The 15,146-nt window shown below is 51.0% G+C and overlaps 3 protein-coding genes across 6 annotated transcripts; all 3 read left to right on the top strand.

Moving 5' to 3' along the window:
- The first annotated feature begins 90 nt into the window (after window positions 1-90).
- On the top strand, window positions 91-7,811 carry LOC119094841 (uncharacterized). Of its 4 annotated transcripts, none has more exons than XM_037217761.1 (3): window positions 91-143; window positions 5,088-5,241; window positions 7,469-7,811. In XM_037217761.1, the coding sequence occupies exons 2-3, from the start codon at window positions 5,113-5,115 to the stop codon at window positions 7,670-7,672; spliced, it is 333 nt and encodes a 110-aa protein (XP_037073656.1). In that variant the 5' UTR covers window positions 91-143; window positions 5,088-5,112; the 3' UTR covers window positions 7,673-7,811. The 4 variants fall into 4 exon arrangements, with proteins under 4 accessions (XP_037073656.1, XP_037073658.1, XP_037073655.1 ...); XM_037217763.1 differs by lacking the exon at window positions 91-143 and adding an exon at window positions 233-254; XM_037217760.1 differs by lacking the exon at window positions 91-143 and adding an exon at window positions 431-454.
- On the top strand, window positions 2,587-4,422 carry LOC119094840 (tRNA (guanine(37)-N1)-methyltransferase). The gene has a single exon (XM_037217759.1). It carries the CDS (start codon window positions 2,622-2,624, stop codon window positions 3,930-3,932), a length of 1,311 nt encoding a protein of 436 aa, XP_037073654.1. The 5' UTR covers window positions 2,587-2,621; the 3' UTR covers window positions 3,933-4,422.
- Window positions 7,812-7,825: 14 nt separating the features above from the next.
- Window positions 7,826-8,798, top strand: LOC119094842 (protein FAM98A-like; the record flags this gene model as incomplete). Its single annotated transcript, XM_037217764.1, has 1 exon — window positions 7,826-8,798. A coding segment is annotated over exon 1 (973 nt), but the record flags the coding sequence as incomplete, so codon positions are not given.
- Window positions 8,799-15,146: the final 6,348 nt, after the last annotated feature.

The following is a 15,146-nucleotide window of genomic DNA, read 5'->3' as shown; positions in this document are numbered from 1 at the left end:
AGAACTCCAGGTCCCCACAGAAACAAAAATCATGGTGCATACACAATATACTAGTCTGTATACTAAACTCATATCTCCCGACTTGCCATACTAAGATACCACATTTTTATCCTCGGCCCTTTTGGTGTCTCCTCGTCCGTTTGGTAAGCCATAATAGAAATAGATTTAAACATTTCTGGGTTGTCTATGCGAAACATTAGTTGTGATATCTGTCAAGCGTCATAAATGTGGAAGCCATATGAAAAACCGCAATGGTTAGTCCTTTTCTTCAGGCTTGATGTGCCGCGCTTGCACGATTTCGCCTCCTCGATCCATATCGCTAACGTGGCGTGGTCACGTGTTGCGCCGTGGTCTGTCCGTGGTTGTCTGTGGAAGGTTCCATGACTTGCTCGTTTATGCTGCGATAATTAGTAAGCTTTTGATATACCTTAACAGGAATTCACTCACAGTTTCGGTAAGTCCCTCGCGATTCTCCAAGGGAACAGAGAAGAAATCTGTTGGACCCAGACGTTTACCCGTCCAGCAATCGCCCGGGCTAAGAGCATCGAATGATATCGTCGATCATGGATTTCAAGGGTTGCAATGACATTCTTAGATCGATTAAATTACACTCTGTGAGTTTCAGTTAAAGCAGCATTAGTACCAGAAAAGTATGTGCAGTAGGAATTACACAATGTTATGTTAGAGGGAGTGGCTCATTTTGTGGGTTTTTAACCAAATTAGCCATCTTGATGACCTTTTGATGCCATTCAAAATCCTGTCCTTTTGCAGATCTACACCCCTCTAATTTCTGAGCTACACACCAGCAGAAATGGGGAAAAGTATACCAGGGTATTTCAGAGTCACCTTGGCATTCCTGATGTTACCATCTCATCATTCAAATCCTTCCATTCCATATGTTGGTGGTGATGAAGGCTAGAAAATACTGTTGAGGAGTTCATCTGGTATTCTAGAGATGATAACAGGTAACAGATGTGATGGCCACCAGTTGGCTCCCAATCATTGTTATGCAAGATGCAGTGATGTAACCAAACAATGATATATTGAAGAGCATCAGAGAATTATGTGGTCTGGAGCAGTCCGTTCCATTTTTTTCTTTGCCACTTGTTTCCACTTTCAGTCTTGTTTCCTCTTGTGCAAGGTATGATGATGTATGCAAACCATGGCACATTGATCAGCATATTTAAGAAACAGAATTGTGCTACCATGAGCTATCTTTTCCAGTTAAAAACTATAGGTGTAGATCATAAATGAGCTTGTTTTGTCATGTGTGATCCTTGCTCCAGTATCTTCAAATGTGAAATATTCTCTTTGACTCAGTGAACATGTGCTTCTCTGCTAAATTTGAAAAGTAATGTGACATAAGGATGTGCTCATTCACTATCAACATCCTTAAGCATCTATTGTACTCTGGCAATGTTCTAGTTTATATGACCTGAATAACATTTTAAAATTTGGCTATATGCTGTATCAGTATAATATGTGGGGATGCATGAACAGGTTACCCAAGAACTAAGGAGGGCAGCCAAGCGTTTGTCATTTTTTGCATTGGACAGCTTGTAGGCAAATGCCACATGCACAATGCAGCATTTTTTATCTTGATATTTAAGCAAATTAATGGCAACATTGATTTTAATATAATATATGCAAGTAAGTAGTGCAAAAAGTGTACACAAATAGGATATATATGTTGTTCATTCTAGGACTATTATCAGCTAAAACTGATGGCTTCAGCAGTGGTGAAATTGTGGTACTATGCATTGGCATAAGTATATTTATGTTTAGATGTCTTAGGTGCTTATAATCTGTGTGCAGCTGCATGGGACACATTTGATGATGACCTGTATCTATTAAGCATATGTGTATGTTTATGTATGCCACAGGCACTTATTGATGCTTGTGTGCAGCAGTGTGGGACAGATTTGATGAAAACCTGTATCTATTATAAGTTGTGGTTCAATGTAGATGTAACTCCAAAGCCTCTTTGACAGCTTTGGTTATGGTTGCAAAGTCAAATTGCAGGTGGTATGTTATTTTTGGCAGGAATCTGACTGGTATGGCATATTAGTGGCTTGTATTGTTAGCATTTTATTACCAGACATGTATCCTAAAAATTCCAGAGTGATGTTGAAAATGAAAATTGGTGACTTTGATTGGTGCGAAGCTAGGTGGTTCTTGTACACTGCATATTTAAGCGGAGAAGAGGGAAGAGGATGGCCAAATACCTTGCACAAGGTGTCCTGTCAGCGCATTGTTGATACAATGCTGACACTGGTAGAAATATGGTTTGGTGGCACACACCTGAGCAAGTGTGGGAACAGCTAGGCTGCCTGTCACTGAAACTGCAAAAGCCCTGAGCCCTGGAACCTGACAGCAACCATCTGGATGATCAATGTCAGGAAAAAGATGACAATGCCATGACCCAGGACAGTCAAAGATATCCAACACAAGCTGCCAGATCAAGCCTGGAACAAGCCCTGAGACCAGACGGAGAGCTCCGCCAGATGGCGCCGCAGGTGCACCTCCTCAGCCAGTGACTGCCGCGTCCTGTGTGCCCACAGCGGTGCGGCGGGCTGGTGGGGCAGCTGGGCCGGGTTCCGCGCCGGCTGCGCCACCGACTGATGGCGGACTCTCCACTGCTGCCGCCGGCGGCCGTGCGCGGCATGACGCTTCTCGACCGCGCCGCCTTCCGCCGGCCACTGGACGTGTGCGCGCTGCGCGTGCCGCGCGACAGCATCACGGCCGTCTGCAGACTGGTGAAGGCGCAGATGCTGCGCGTGCCCGCGCTGCGGCCGGTGCAGCAGGCCGAGGAGCTGGAGCCGGGACTGGCGGGCGGGGAGGCGGGCGGTGACGCTGCCCAGAAGGTGGTGCTGCTGGACCCGGGCCAGGTGAAGGACGAAGACGATCTGCCGTGGCCGGGCCTGCGGCAGCTGGGACTGGAGCCGGCGGCCAGCTTCTGCCGGCTGCCGCTGGCGCTGACGTACGAGAACTACCGCGCCGACGCCGTGCTGCGCGCCGTGCTGCCCGGCGACCAGGACGGCTGCACCAGCTTCTCCCGCGTCGGCCACCTCATCCACCTGAACCTGAAGGAGCACCTGCTGCCCTACGGGCGGCTCATCGGCGCCGTGCTTATGGACAAGCACAGTGGCGTCCGCACGGTCGTCAACAAGCTCAACACCATCGACAACACCTTCCGCAACTTCAGTATGGAGCTGCTGGCCGGCGAGCCCGACTACGTGGTCGACGCGCGCGAGAATGGCTGCGGCTTCCGCATGGACTTTTCGCAGGTGTACTGGAACCCGCGCCTCTGCACGGAGCACGAGCGCGTGGTGGCGCTGCTGCGGCGCGGTGACACGCTGCTGGACGTGTTCGCCGGCGTGGGGCCGTTCGCCGTTCCGGCGGCGCGCAAGGGCTGCCACGTGCTCGCCAACGACCTCAACCCCGAGTCGGCGCGCTGGCTGCGCCACAACGTGCAGGCCAACAAGGTGGCCGAGCGCGTACAGACGTTCAACATGGACGGCCGCGAGTTCATCCGCACCGAGGTGAAGCGAGCTGCGCTGGAGTTTCTGACCGAGAAGCCGGGCCAGGCTCAGATGCACGCCGTCCTCAACCTGCCGGCGCTGGCCATCGAGTTCGTCGACGCGTTTCTGGGTCTCTTGTCGCCGGAGGAGCTGCCGGAGGGCTCGCATTTGCCGCTGCGCGCGCACGTGTACACATTCACGAAGGAGCTCGAGGTGGCTGAGCAGAGCGTCCGAGCCATGTTGAACGCCAACCTGGGCCGTGACGTCGCCGAGCACGTGCAGGAGGTGTTCATGGTGCGCAACGTGGCGCCCAACAAGCTGATGTATCGCATCACGTGGGATGTGCCGCGTGAAGTGCTATGTGCTTTGGCCACTGAGCCTGCTCGGAAGAGGCCAAAAATTGACGAGTGATTTTTTTTTTTGGTAGATGCTAGGATTTAGGGAAACTGCCTTATAGATAGAGGTTGGTTATTCATTTGGATGACCTTTTTGGTACGCAGAGGTTCTCTGACGTGATTTTAGACCTTGTAATGATAACGCAAATGATCAGTTGCACGTCAATGCTTGTACAAAAAAACCAAGATGGACGAGATTTCGGCCTTAAGCCGTGTACGGGTTTACAACCTGCACGTGGCTGGAGGCCAAGGTCTTATGTACTTTGGCTTGCTTTTATGTTTGAATTGCTATCATTGGCATGCGGTTGGCCATATGTGTTCTTATGACAATATGGATGATTTCTGTATCGATTCCCCAATGGTATCGATGGAGGCTGGTTGGCGTAATTTTCGCAGGCGTTTCTGTTGAAGTTGGCGCATTATGGCTGGGCGGACGACATGTCGTAACTTGGCCTGCCATTTGTTGAATTCTTGTGTCACAGCTTGGTATAATACATCCAAACTGGCCCCGGTTCTGCTTTGTTCCGCGAATTTTACCTCAGCAATTTTTGTTGTTGGATCTCAGAAATAAGTACGTGTTCGAGGTTGTCGCTCTGTTGCGCGAATTTTGCCTCAGCAGTTTTTTGTTTTTGAATCTCAGAAATAAGTACGTGTTCGAGGTTGTCGCTCGAAGCGAAGAAAGAGTAAACTAAGGTGCATTAAGACTAAGGTGAAAAAGTTCAATGGTTCCAAGGTGAAATGACTAACAGTTACTAACACATGTGAGGGGTGTGTCGTTTCGTATAGTATAGCTACCGGCTGGCCGAGTTTTGCTCAAAGCGAGCCTTATCCCATAACCGCAGCTACCCGAAACCATACACCTATCTCCTTACTGCAGCCTCTCTGAAATGTTCTCCCCATAACTTGGAACCGAGAGCGCAACTCTACTCACCTTAGAACGATCAACGGGATGCGAAAAAGTTATGCGCGCCTGGGAAGCCAGAGGTACGGGGTTCGATTCCCCGCGTTGCCCGCCCTTCCTGCCAAGGTGAGAGGCAGGCAACGCCATATAGCCTCAGCAGCTGAGTGCGTCGTAAATCCCCAATGACATGACATGAGAGAGTTGTGTAGGACATGGTTGTTCGTTCGGTCTCTAGTCGTCTGAGGGCAGACACTGATGGTCCCATTCCAGACTTCTCTGAGATGCCAGTCGTATAATGGGAAAACGTAAGCGCAACTCTGTGAACCCGTTCAAGAAGGAGAAGGAGCGGGCTAGCAAGAAGGGGAACCCCATCTACCGCGTGGCCGGCGCCGGCCTCAAGGCCAAGTCCGGCTCCAGGAAGGAGGTGAGCCAACGCTTCGGTGCCGACCGCGCACGGAGCTAGAGTAAACTCTCGGAAGCTCCCTGGGAGTCAGGTGGAATGCTTGTGATTTTGCATCTGCCGGTGCTGCCCGTCTAGCTGCGATGCACATAGCGCTTCGAGTGACGTCTTGCTTTATCTCGAATTTCTTGTAAGTGCCTCAGTAGCAGCGGGTTCGCTGCAAAGTGGTTTTACCTCTTTTCATCTCGCACCACAGGTACAATGTTGTCGAAGTCGTTACGGAGGGGGTGGGGGGAGACTCCCCTCTTGCAACCCCGCAATTCGTCGTCCCTAACGCACATAAGACATGTGGTGCGCATCCCTTGTCTGCGCAGGGCGCACCTCCGTATCAGGTTAAGCCCGACAGCTTACTCACGGTTTGCAGTCGTCGCTTGTCCCATCTGTCGACGCGTGCCATCGAAAGTCTGCAGCTTGTTAACGACGGATGTAATCCATCGTTGCTTGCCATTTTCGATGCGGGCGTGCTTTGGAAAACTGTCAGCGTCTGGAAAACCTTTCGTGTCGATAGTCGCGGATTCTGTTTATACCTGCGGTTGGAGAAACTCGCGTACGCCGGCGTTGGACCACCCACTAACGGGCATTCGTTGCTTTCAAGCACATTAAGCTGCCTTCAAACACGTCACGTACTATGCTCGAAACAGTTAGCTTCATGAACCGAATGTGAGAGTCCCGAAAATGTTGAGAGGGATGTTCTGTAGCGTATCAAACCCTTCTTGCCTGAGCAGTACGCAACTCCACAAGTGATGTGTGTCAAATCGTCATTATGGTGTACCGACCAGTGCAAAGATGTCTGGGACCTCTGCCCGGTGGTGTAATGCCTGAGTTGAAACCATTCAAGGCGTCGGGCTTTCTTTCAAACCTAGCCGATGAGCTGGCTCAAACTGACTGCAACATTTGTTTCGTCTCGCCTGTCGTCCGGTGCATGTGCCCGTCTCGCTTCGTGAGGAGCTAATGACCAAAAGCGAGCACCGGCGCGCTTGATTGGCTGAGTCATAGGAATGGTGTGATGGAACAGGCCAGTGAACTGTTCTTAAAGCCGGAATAGCTGGCGATTTGCTGTCATTTTTCGTAACGCTTGTGGCCTTGGTCGCCCAGACACCGCACTTATCTAAACATGCTAAGGTGAGCTGCGGACCTGTGTCATTGTTGCGGTCATTGGGTTACAGTGGCGGCTTTGACCTAACGCTGCGGGAGGCCCGGGTGAAGTGGACGGCGCAGGACGTGGTGACAACATCGATGACGGTCCGGCCAATATCGCCTTCAAAACTGCGCCGCATTCGGCTGGCGGTGTCTGTTTGTCCACCACAATCCATTTGCAATGGCGGTTGTTTGTCTACCACAATCCATTTGCAATGGTGGTTGCCCACGGGCCGATGAAACGGCTGGATGAGGCAGGCTATTACGCCACTTTCGTCGTGGATTTCGTGGTCTGTACCTGATCTGAATATTACATAGGAAGGAAAGGCAGTATTTAATATTACTTGGCTTAAAAAACAACACAAAAATTACTGATCATCCCTTGATGAATATCCATGTGAGCGGGATTTCTTTTTACAATTCATACCATTGCTCATTCGACCCGTACCTCATCCTGGGGCACCCGTACTCTCATCATCTCCTCTCTCATGACCTCACCGTCTGCTACGCTTTTCAATCCTCGACCTCTTCCATTCCTGCATTCTGCAGAACTTTTGCTATTTCCAAACCAGCCACGTGCGCTGTGTGCCAAGAAAAAACTCGCGTTTGGTGGTATTAAGTGTCGTTTCGCAACGGCTATGTGCATCGGCCATTTGCTTCGGACGAGGTGTGCATCGTGTACAAGGATTTGGAGCGTAAGCCACATAGCGGCCCTTGTGAAAGCATTGTGTCACAGACGCGGTATCGGCGGGCATATTGGTCTGAGGGTGATGAAATCCTGCTGCATTGTACCGTACGACAGTTGTGCAAGGCACAGTTTGTTAATATCTGACTGCTTTGCAGCCGTGATGTGAGGCTGACTATCGAATGCCGCTGGGATGAAAACGGTGCGTCGTTCTTGCTGTGCATCTCCAGTTCTTGTCACGGTCAGCTAGTCACGTTTCAAAACCTCACTGATTTGTCCACAGTATCCAGTGTGTCCATACCGTCGGTTTCGCATCGTTCTTCGTTTCATCAGACGTGCTCATGTCATCCTCACATAATTCATTTACAGGTGAACCTTCACAACCAGGCTCTCGTCGAGGCCTTAGACAAGCAGCTGGGAGAGCAGCAGAAGGAGCTGGCCCTCAAGAAGCCAGCGGAGAAGAAGCCGACGGACGTACCCAAGAAGCCAGCGAAGGCCTCCGCTGCGCTGCCGGAAGAGAAGTCGGTGGACGAGCGCGTCGACGATCTCTCCGAGTCGCTGATGCTGTCGTAACACCGGCTGCACTAGCCAGCGAGCACCTATCGTAGTCAGCACACCGGTAGGCGCCGCCGCGAAGGCAACCCGTCCTGCGCTTCAACTCTGCCGGCGTTGCGCCGTTGCACCGAATCTGCGTCTCAGCAGCCGCCCGCCGGGGAGCAGCCCGCCATGGAGAACGACGTTCTTGACTGCCTGGATGACCTGCAGTACCCGGGACCGTGCTCGGAGCCGGCGGCGCTGACGGCGGCGCTCGACGGCGGCCCCGAGTCGGCCCAGTTCCGCCAGCTGGTGGCCTGGCTGGTCGGCCAGCTCGGTCCGCTCTGCCACCTGGAGGAGACGGTGGCGGCCGAGAGCGGCGCCGACGACTTCCAGCTGGAGCTGAGCGGTGTGCTGCGCGAGCTGCGCTGTCCGCACGCACCACTGCTCGACGGGCCGACGCAGGCGCGGCTGGCGGCGCGGCCCGCGCGCCTCCTGCTGCTCGACTTCCTCTGCGGCGAGCTGCAGGCGGCGCGCATGCTGGCGACCGACGCGCCGCCGGCCGGCCCGCCCACGGCCGAGACGCCCACGGCGGCGGCCCTCAAGCGCGCGCTGCTCGCGCTCAACTTCCCCAAGCCGCCGGCGCAGATCACTCCGGCGCAGCTGTTCTCGAAGGTGGAGCAGAAGCTGGGGGAGGTGGTGCGCGCGGCGCCGCCGGCGCTGGTCGGCACGCCGCTCTGGAGCGGCGAGCTCAGCCAGCAGCAGTGGCGCCACCTGGAGCGTATCGCCTCCGAGCTACAGCACGAGTACCGGCTGCGGCGCGAGATGCTGCTGAAGCGGCTAGACGTGACCGTGCAGAGCTTCCGCTGGTCACCGCGCGCCCAGCAGCGCCAGGAGGAGGTGCTGGCGGCGTTCGGTGCGCGCCGGGCCGCCATGACGCGCGAGCCGGCCGTCCAGCTGGCCGATCTGCTGGCGGCGCGTGCCGACCTGGCTGTGGAGGAGCGCACCTGCAGCAGTCAGGTGCGCCGCAACACGCGCACCGGGCTGAACCGAGTCGTGATCGGACCCGTGCCGGACCGCGGCGGCCGACCGAGCGAGCAGCGCGCGCCGCCGCCGGAGATGCCCAGCTGGAAGCCGCGCGACGCTGGCCAGCCCGGCGGCAGGGGTGGGGGGGCTTCCGTGGCGGCTTCCGCGGCGGCGGCCGGGGGGAGGAGGAGCAGGCGACCACCGCGGCGGCAGCCGGGCCGGCGGCGAGTTTCGCGGCGGCGGCGGCGGCGGCGGCGGCAGGGGTGCGTGGCGGGGTCGCGGCGGCAGGGTGCAGGGCGCCGGCTGGACTAGGGGCAGCGGCAGGGGTGGCTATGGCGGCGGCCGAGGCTGAAGGGCTACGTAATCGATACTGACCTCAACTAACCGCTGGATTTGACTTTCCACTGGATTTGCCTCTGTCATAAGCGGACTATGTTATATTGAGATCGGCGTGGCTTGTTGTGGTTTGATTTCCTCGTTTGTTAATACAGCGCAGCTGAGAAACACAAGGTTTGGCTGCTAGAAGACCACGGTGCACATGACCTCCAAGCTTGCAAGCATCAGACTGATGACCTTTGGTCAGTGCGGTGTTGCACACTACGTTGAATAATTTGGTGTTGGCGTTTTGCATTTATTTTGTTCCTGACTGGGAAGCAGTGCAAAAGCATTTCCCTCGTTCGTCATAGAACAGGCACGCCGCATATTTTAACATTTTTAGATTTTCCGAAACCTTTGACCGGGATAATTTTTGTGAACGGACCACACGGCAAGCGGAGTTTCTTGCACGTGTCGTTAGCCCACCACCCTGTCGCGGAATTGCAGGTTAAAGACAGGATTTGGTAGCAAAAGTTTTGCGGGACGATCTAAGGGGGTGGGAATGGGGAGATGTGGCCAGCCCTGTGGCGCAAAAGAAAACTGAAGGGCCCTCCGAACTGAGCAGATCAACGCAGAACGCAAAGATGGACCTCTTCAGACCTCCAGGCCTAGAAGAAGAGCCGGAGAACCGAAGAACAGACAAAAGTCACTTGGCTATTTTGGAGGGTTGTGCCTGGGGTCGTTTTAGAGTCCATTGCGCTTTTCCGCGGTCGTTACGCTGTTGACGGGAGCCAAATATGCTGACTTGCCGGGTATTCTCAATTGCCCCGGGCCTCCGCAGTACCCTTGGCTTCTTCACATGTGGTTGAATGGTCCTGCACTGTTGACTGTCCATCTACGAAGCGTTCTTTGCTCTTTTCGGGGTCTTACCTGTTCGAATGCCAAGGCACTCCTTATCTTTACAAAGTCCTTGAAACATGTTTGTTGTGGTTCCTGTCATGAGTAAATTCGAAATGAGCGCCAGAAACCACTCAGTTAAACAAGCTATTGAGGAAAAGGGCAGTTTAGTTTTCGCCTCGGTCTGACTTTCATGCCTAAACCCATGTCAAAAAAGCTTATTTAGCTTTAATGGAATGGATATTAAATGGAATGGATATATGCCTAAGAAACTATTTCAAGAAAGTATGCCCTTGTCTAGCACTCCATTGCCACCAGATTGAACGATTCCCAAGGAGTGGCATCCACGGCCCGACTCAACCGCCGTGGGTCAGCGACCTTACGAGGTAAATGTAATTTGCTGGACCGAAAGATCCGTCATCAAACGGCCAACAGGTATGCAGAATTTGGCACTGCTTTTGGCCGAACAGTGTGGCAAAATCATTCCGGAAAACTCTTGGAGAGGCGGGGGGGGGGGGGGGGGGCAAATTGATCTTATCCGAGCGCGTGTTACCTAATTGGCATGCGTTACAAGTGATGTTCTTCGGGGTGAGGACACTGGTCCCACTAGCACATGCTCAGAAATGGGTCTGATGGAAGCTTGAAACAAGGAAATTAAGAATTGTGTGCCACGTACAGTGGACGAAGAATCCAGGATAAGTTGGCATGGACTCATGGGTGTCAGGGTGAATTTAAAATTAAAAAAAAACGTGCGGATGACCAATATTTAGCCGTTTTTCCTTGGGCTTTGCATGAAGAAAAATATGGTCAGATGGTTGCAGGCAGACGTGTTGAACTTGTGCGTTAACATTGTTAAGACTCGGGCATCAAAGCCTGGCGTTGCAACCTCCGCTTGCCGCACAGTGTCGGCCGTCACAGCTGGCACTACGCGGCGGGAGGCGGGTGGCCGAAAACGACCACGCATTGGAAAATAATGTTTCCAAATGTAGTAAAAACGCATTTTTGGAATTGACCAAGACAGTATGACACGCGTATTTCACCAGGGATGTTTTTACGTTGATCCTCTGGGCGGATCAGCAGTCATAAATAGCACTACGAACGTTCGAGATTGCCCGCTGCGTCCATGCAGATGTGCGCTCAACACGAATGATTGGGAGTCCACGATGACGTCAATACGTGCGTGCACTTGTGGAGAAGCGTTCAAGTAATGTCATTCCGGTCGCTACTGGCACACCCCAAACCAGCTCTGAGCAGCTGAAATGACATGGCTAACCGTGACACGACCAAACCACCTCGCTACGACCGGTGGTTAACAGAAAAAACTGTGACTTGATAGCTAAAACAACTATTGATTAAAACTATTACTTTAATAGTTGTCTTCACCCATCTTAGCTGGGACGGACGCAGCATTCTGACATTGAATTCCCAATATTTATGCCAGTAAACTTTTACGTGGCTCGACAAGAGAGGTATCCCAGGTCACCTATGTCGCTTATGCATCGGTGATTGCGTGGACTTAGAGAGCGTCCCACCTTTGGTGCGTGTTTCATCAAAAGCATGCTCTTGTAAAAACCTCTGGACTAGTTACGTCTAATGCTATTATTGCGCTTCTCGCTATCTTCGGCGACGAAAGAGAACAGAGGCGGAAGTCGCCCTGATATTTTTCATAAGCTGGGGACCCGAGCACCCGGGCAGAGTAGCACAAGCGTGCTCACGTGCACCTCAGGGACTGTGCTGCAAATCTGCTGGTTGCGGCTGAGTGGCCGAAACTAGCATGTTTGCGGGCGTTGTGCAGGTCCGGTCGGAAACATTGGCGTTGGCATCAAGCTGATGCCGACCCCGGCCGAGAGAAAGGGAGACACGCCCTCCAAATTAGGGCGGATCACGAAGAGCAAAAACCCGTTACCAGGTTGCACGATATACGGTAAGCTCTCCACGCCGCAATACTCTCACCCCCGACTATCCGCAGTATCGCTGGGCAATGCCACGGCAGCGCCGTCAAGACATAATAAGGACATCCATTTTAATTATTTTCGAGTCCAAATTACGCTGTCAACGCTTTGTAACAGCACTCTGCTTCTTTCCTGCAGTTGTGACCAGCGCCGCCATGACAACCACCGTGCACACCTTTACTGGTGCGAATATAAGCACGTTTGTGATTGGCCCAATTGAGCAACGGCCTGTTACCTGAAGTTACCATGTTGCTTGCAACTGAGAAGTGCATTGATTGAAGTTTGAACCAGTGCGTCGCATGGGTCACGTGATGCTCCCATTACCAAAGCCAAAATACTCCTCGAAAAGAGCCAATGTGGCGAACGCCGCAAAGGAGAAATAAAAGCCATAGCATAATATTTTGTTGAATTCAGGTTCGTCAGGTTGGCATACACTTTCGTCTAAACAGGGTTTCAAGCTTTTGTAGCCTTTATTACACAAACATTTTAACACAGGATGTTGCAAGCATTACAAAACACACGTAAAAAGCAAGCCAAATGAAATGCATTACTTTCATAGTGGTGAGCAGGGAGTCAAATGAGACTCCTCGCGTGTGGCCGGCTACTTCAAAATGAAATTTCTACCTGTTCAGAAGAATTTCGAGAAACTGGTGTTACTGATTAAATTGTATGTGTCTGATGTAACAATATGTAAAAGTACGAAGAATGTGTAAAAAACATTTTTTCAAAACTTAAAAGCCCCTTCAAAAAATTCAATATTAGCCACGCATCGGAGACTAGCCAGCATCGTACCACATTCATAAAGTGGAAATTGTTTCAATTTTTCCAACCACCACCGCGATCAGCTCAAGTTTCAACATCCCAAACGCTCACAGCAAGACTCGTTTTTTTTTTGTCGGAATGGATCGTGCTAAAATAACACGCGAGCGTTCCGGTTGCCACCATCAGTGCGTCCTCAGTGTAGTGTTTGGTGTCTGCACTGCATATGATGCTTAATGGCGACGCCGATGTCAGTTCAACTTCAGCACTGCACGTCTTCCCGCATCAATAGGAGTTGCACTCTTTCAGTTTGGTATTTTTGAAAGCAGCAACGTTCAGGTGCGAATCACTAACGATTGCGATGTGCGTGAAGTTCATGGGAACTGTCACGCTGATAAACACTCGTGTTATAATAATTCTAGAATAGATGATGGTGATTTAAGTGACCAGCTTTACTAATATAGCGAGACTATTGGTCCGGTAACTACTGATCTGTTGATAGATTCCATAAGAAAATATCCAAGGCGCAAAGTTTTCTGAATCGGTCCGGATTTTTCTCAATCCGCACGAACTGATTTTCTTACAGCTTTCGAAAGCAATGTTTTTTATAAGGGTCGTTACCGCTCACCCACCGCCCGCGGCTGGTTCTGGCTGAGATATCATGTACACAGATATAAGTGTAAATTTATATATGTATATATATATATACATATATAAGAATATATACATATGTACATATATATATATATATAGATATAGATAGATATTGTGTATATATGTGCATATATATATATATGTATATATATATATATAATATATATTATATATATATATATATATATATGCATATATTTATATATATGCATATATATATGCATATATATATATATATATATATATATATATATATATATATATATATATATATATATATATATATATATATGATAGCAAAGGAGGCTCTTTGTGTAGAAAACTGTAATTTCCTGCGGTAAATTTAGGATCTGCGCCAGATGCGGGTTGATGGCCGGCACGGTCTGTCCTACCGCTGACGTCAGCTGACCTTTAACGCGATTGCTATCACCAGCTGCAGCCCATCCCAGTCTAGAGCACTGCTAACTGCGAGCGCTTAAAGCGACTTGAGCCCACCCCGCCACGGATGGGTGAATCCCAAGGCAGGCGCTCCTTTCAACTGAGTTTTGTAGACATAGAAACACATTGCTTTCATCGTTTTCTGTGTTGAAGGTTTTCCATGTGCTATGCTATCGCCTAAACCCTTGTATGATTAAAATGGTGGGACCTGCCGACAGTAACCCTTTGCGACTCTAACACGTGCATGTTTGGTCTGATCTGGATTTTAGGTTCGAGCTCTTTCGGCCGTAATCGACCAGCTCTGCTGTGGTATCAAGGACAGGGTAAGCGGTGGAGACGGGCAGCCGGTGTGTATGGTCGCCTCCCACCGAGTCTTGCCGCACTAAGTGGCTCGACACTTGGGAACGCAGCAGGTGGTCGAGCTGTACTCCCCGCCGGGGCGGCCATGACGTCCGGCAGAGAGACTTGTGACCCGCAGCTCGGGGCTCGAGGATTTAGGGTGAAATGGTGATAAGTTAAACAAGATGGATAAAAATGCAGAATGTCCCCCGGTCTTCCGAACAATACTGTGTTTCCCTTTTGCTCGCAGTTTTCTCTTCAGTCTGCGGTAAGTCCAGTGACGGATCCAGAGGGGAGTGGGGGGGGGGGGGGGGGAGCAACGTAGACAGCTGTTGGTGATCGCGAACGCTGCCCTGGACGGAAGCTAACCCAGTATGAAGTGACAGATCTGGTCAGCATTGCCTCAGCTGCCTTTACCTCATTCCCGGTGAAGATCTCCTCAGCCGCCGACAGCTTTGGGACTGCGGGCACTTCTCCGTACAAACCGGACAGGTTCGACCTGAGTTACCTCGCGGACGTTACAGCAACCATGGAACTATTCAAGGAAAAGGCTGACGGCAAGCGAGAGGAGATGGAGGGAATCCAGAGATAAGAAGGCGGTGAACGGTACATGACAGATGAGGGAATGAAAGATACAAGGAAGAAGAGAAGTAGAAGGAGCCTGATAGAAGAGGGGATGGAGAAGGAAGGAGTAGAGGGTAACGAGGAAGGCCTAGCGAGCAGAGATAGACAGAATGTAACTAAGGAAAGTGGAACAGCGAGAGAAACCATGGAGGATGAAGAAAACAGTCCTGCACTCGCAGAGAAATCTGAGAAGAAAGTGGATATTAAACTACAAGATCATGGCGGGTTTGAAATGCATGGAAATCAGCGTTGCCATTTTCTGAAATTGGTTGGGGAAGCGGCTGAGCTCACAAATTTAACCTACCCTGTGCTCAAGTCCCGACTACCCCCTGAATTTTGAACACTTTGATTCACCTCCTTGATGTCAAACAAGGCCGTCAAATTGGTCGATTCCAAAATTGTTTTGACGTTGAGAGATGACTTCCCATTTGAAGCCAACCTGACAGTAATCATGATTATATATGATTTTTTTTAAAAATTTGGTCCGAATCCTTTGAATGGATGGATTT

Source organism: Pollicipes pollicipes, unplaced genomic scaffold (assembly GCF_011947565.3).
Source record: "Pollicipes pollicipes isolate AB1234 unplaced genomic scaffold, Ppol_2.1 Scaffold_4140;HRSCAF=4873_pilon_pilon_pilon, whole genome shotgun sequence".
Taxonomy (NCBI): Eukaryota; Metazoa; Arthropoda; class Thecostraca; order Pollicipedomorpha; family Pollicipedidae; genus Pollicipes; species Pollicipes pollicipes.
The sequence above is the reverse complement of the archived record's forward strand: the minus strand, read 5'-3'. Positions and strand labels throughout refer to the sequence as shown.